Source organism: Plasmodium reichenowi, chromosome 10 (assembly GCF_001601855.1).
Source record: "Plasmodium reichenowi strain SY57 chromosome 10, whole genome shotgun sequence".
In the NCBI taxonomy this organism is placed as follows: Eukaryota; Apicomplexa; class Aconoidasida; order Haemosporida; family Plasmodiidae; genus Plasmodium; species Plasmodium reichenowi.
In genome coordinates this window covers 876,802-879,201 of record NC_033655.1, presented here as the reverse complement: position 1 = coordinate 879,201, position 2,400 = coordinate 876,802, and the positions used below count along the sequence as shown (strand labels likewise).

The 2,400-nt window shown below is 24.0% G+C and overlaps 1 protein-coding gene across 1 annotated transcript; it reads left to right on the top strand.

The window, feature by feature from the left end:
- Positions 1-705: 705 nt before the first annotated feature.
- PRSY57_1021900 (citrate synthase, mitochondrial precursor, putative) lies at positions 706-2,397 on the top strand (the record flags this gene model as incomplete). Its single annotated transcript, XM_012907808.2, has 1 exon — positions 706-2,397. One exon carries the CDS (start codon positions 706-708, stop codon positions 2,395-2,397), a length of 1,692 nt encoding a protein of 563 aa, XP_012763262.1.
- Between the last annotated feature and the right edge of the window lie 3 nt (positions 2,398-2,400).

Sequence of the window (2,400 nt, the reverse complement as noted above, 5' to 3'; positions counted from 1 at the left end):
AAATAATGTTCGCTATGAAATATTAGTCTTAATTAATTTTGTGTTTTATTTTAAATATAAGTATGCAATTTCATATGTAATAAAATGATTAATTACAAAAAAAAAGTTATTATATTATATTATATTTTGATTTTCATTTTTTTTCGTGTGTGCTTTTTTTAATTTTTTTTAAGCACATCTATATTCATTTTAAACAATAAAACATTTTTCTCGAAATATATGAATATATATATGTACTTTACACTTCAGGTATGAAAATATAAAAACGTAAAAACTTTTATACATGTTTATTACATATATGTACATATTGTATATAATGAAATATTGTTTATGTTGCATATAACGTTTGAACATTATCCGAAATATATAATAATTTTAATTTTTCCTATAAGACTTGAACATTATATAAACAACTATATATATATATATATGTACAAAAGGTTCATTTTATTTTTAATTTATTACTTTTTTTTTTTTTTTAAGATTTTAAAGTTTGTATAAATGTATTATTATAATAATAGAACAAATATTATTATATAATATATCATATTTGAACATTTTTTAAAAAGAAATATATATATATATATATGTATGTATGTATTTATTTTAACGTACAAGATATTGTTATTATATTATACAATCCATCATATATAATATGTAAAAAAAAAAATTGAATATTCATGCATATTATATATCTTTTAAAAAATGGAAGGAATAAGGTACCTATCATGCAATAAAATTTTGCATAAAAGAACAGGGTCTACAAAAACGCTTATAAATTCATTAAGAAAAAGATATGTGCATAATAATTTTAAAAAGAAAACTTGTGAACAAGTATTAAATACTGTAAATAAATTGCATAATGAAAAGCGATATTTTAATTTTTCTTGTTCTTTTACAAAATCCAGTAGATGGAATATTTGTATGAATAGACATAACAGTCGTTTTTTTTCTAGCAATGAATCTAATAAGAATTTATATCTTGAAAATTATGCTAATATTAGAAAACATATCAATAGTATAGATAATGAAGAATCTGTTATTATGAATATTTTGAAAGAAAAGACATATGAATGTATTCAGAAAACAAGAGAACAGTTAAAAGAAATTATACATACATATCCCAATACACCTATATCTATATGTACACCTAATAATGTAATAGGTGGATTAAGAAATACCATAACCCTAATTACAGATACATCCATTTTAGAAAAAAAAAAAGGAATATTATTTAGAGGTAAGCCTGTAGAAAAAATATTAAAAGAATTTCCAAAATGGGATAATACTTGTGAATATCCTATGGCTGAAGCAATGCTTTGGTTTTTATTAACAAAAGAAGTACCAGCTGTAGATGACTTAAAACTTTTGTCAAGAGAATTATATTGCAGAGCTAAAAAAATTCCACAGTTTGTTTTTGATTTTATAGATAACATTCCACCATTTACTCATCCAATGAGTCAATTAGTATCTACTGTTTCATTTTTAGAATCTTTATCCTTATTTAAATATAAATATTCAGAAGGCATATTAAAAACAGATTACTGGAAATATATTTTAGAAGATGCGATTTCTTTAATATCTCAAATTCAAGTTATTGGTGCGTATATTTTTAAAAGAACATTTATAAATAATGATATAAGAAAAGGAGAAGGTATGAATTTAGATCTTGATCTTGATTGGTCAGCTAATTTTGCCAAATTAATAGGTTATGAAAATAAAGAAGTACAAGATTTACTAAGACTTTATTTCTTACTACACAGTGATCATGAGGGTGGAAATGCAAGTGCACATGTATCACATTTAATTGGTAGTACCTTAGGAAATCCATATTTGTCCTATTCTGGTTGTGTTATGGCATTATCTGGACCTTTACATGGACTAGCCAATCAAGAATGTCTCAAGTTTTTATTGGATATTAAAAAACAGTTAGGTGATAACCAACTTACCTATGAATTTGTTGAAAAATATGCTAAAAATCTTTTGAAATCTGGAAGAGTTATACCTGGATATGGTCATGCAGTTTTAAGAGTTCCTGATCCTCGTTTCTTAGCCCTTAGAAGTTTTGCATTATCACACTTTCCAGATGACCCAATAATACAAATACTTGAAATGTGTTACAAAGTTATACCAGGTATTTTATCAGCAAGTGGAAAAGTTAAAAATCCATATCCTAATGTAGATTGTTCTAGTGGATCAGTATTACATCATTATGGTATAAAATATCCTGAATATTATACTGTACTTTTTGCCCTTTCTAGATCCATTGGTGTAATGTCTCAGTTGGTTTTATCTAGAGGATTAATGTATCCCTTAGAAAGACCCAAATCTGTAGACATTTATAATTTAAGGAAAATTTGTGAGAAGAATTATGTAAAAATTGAAGAATATGAATAAAAT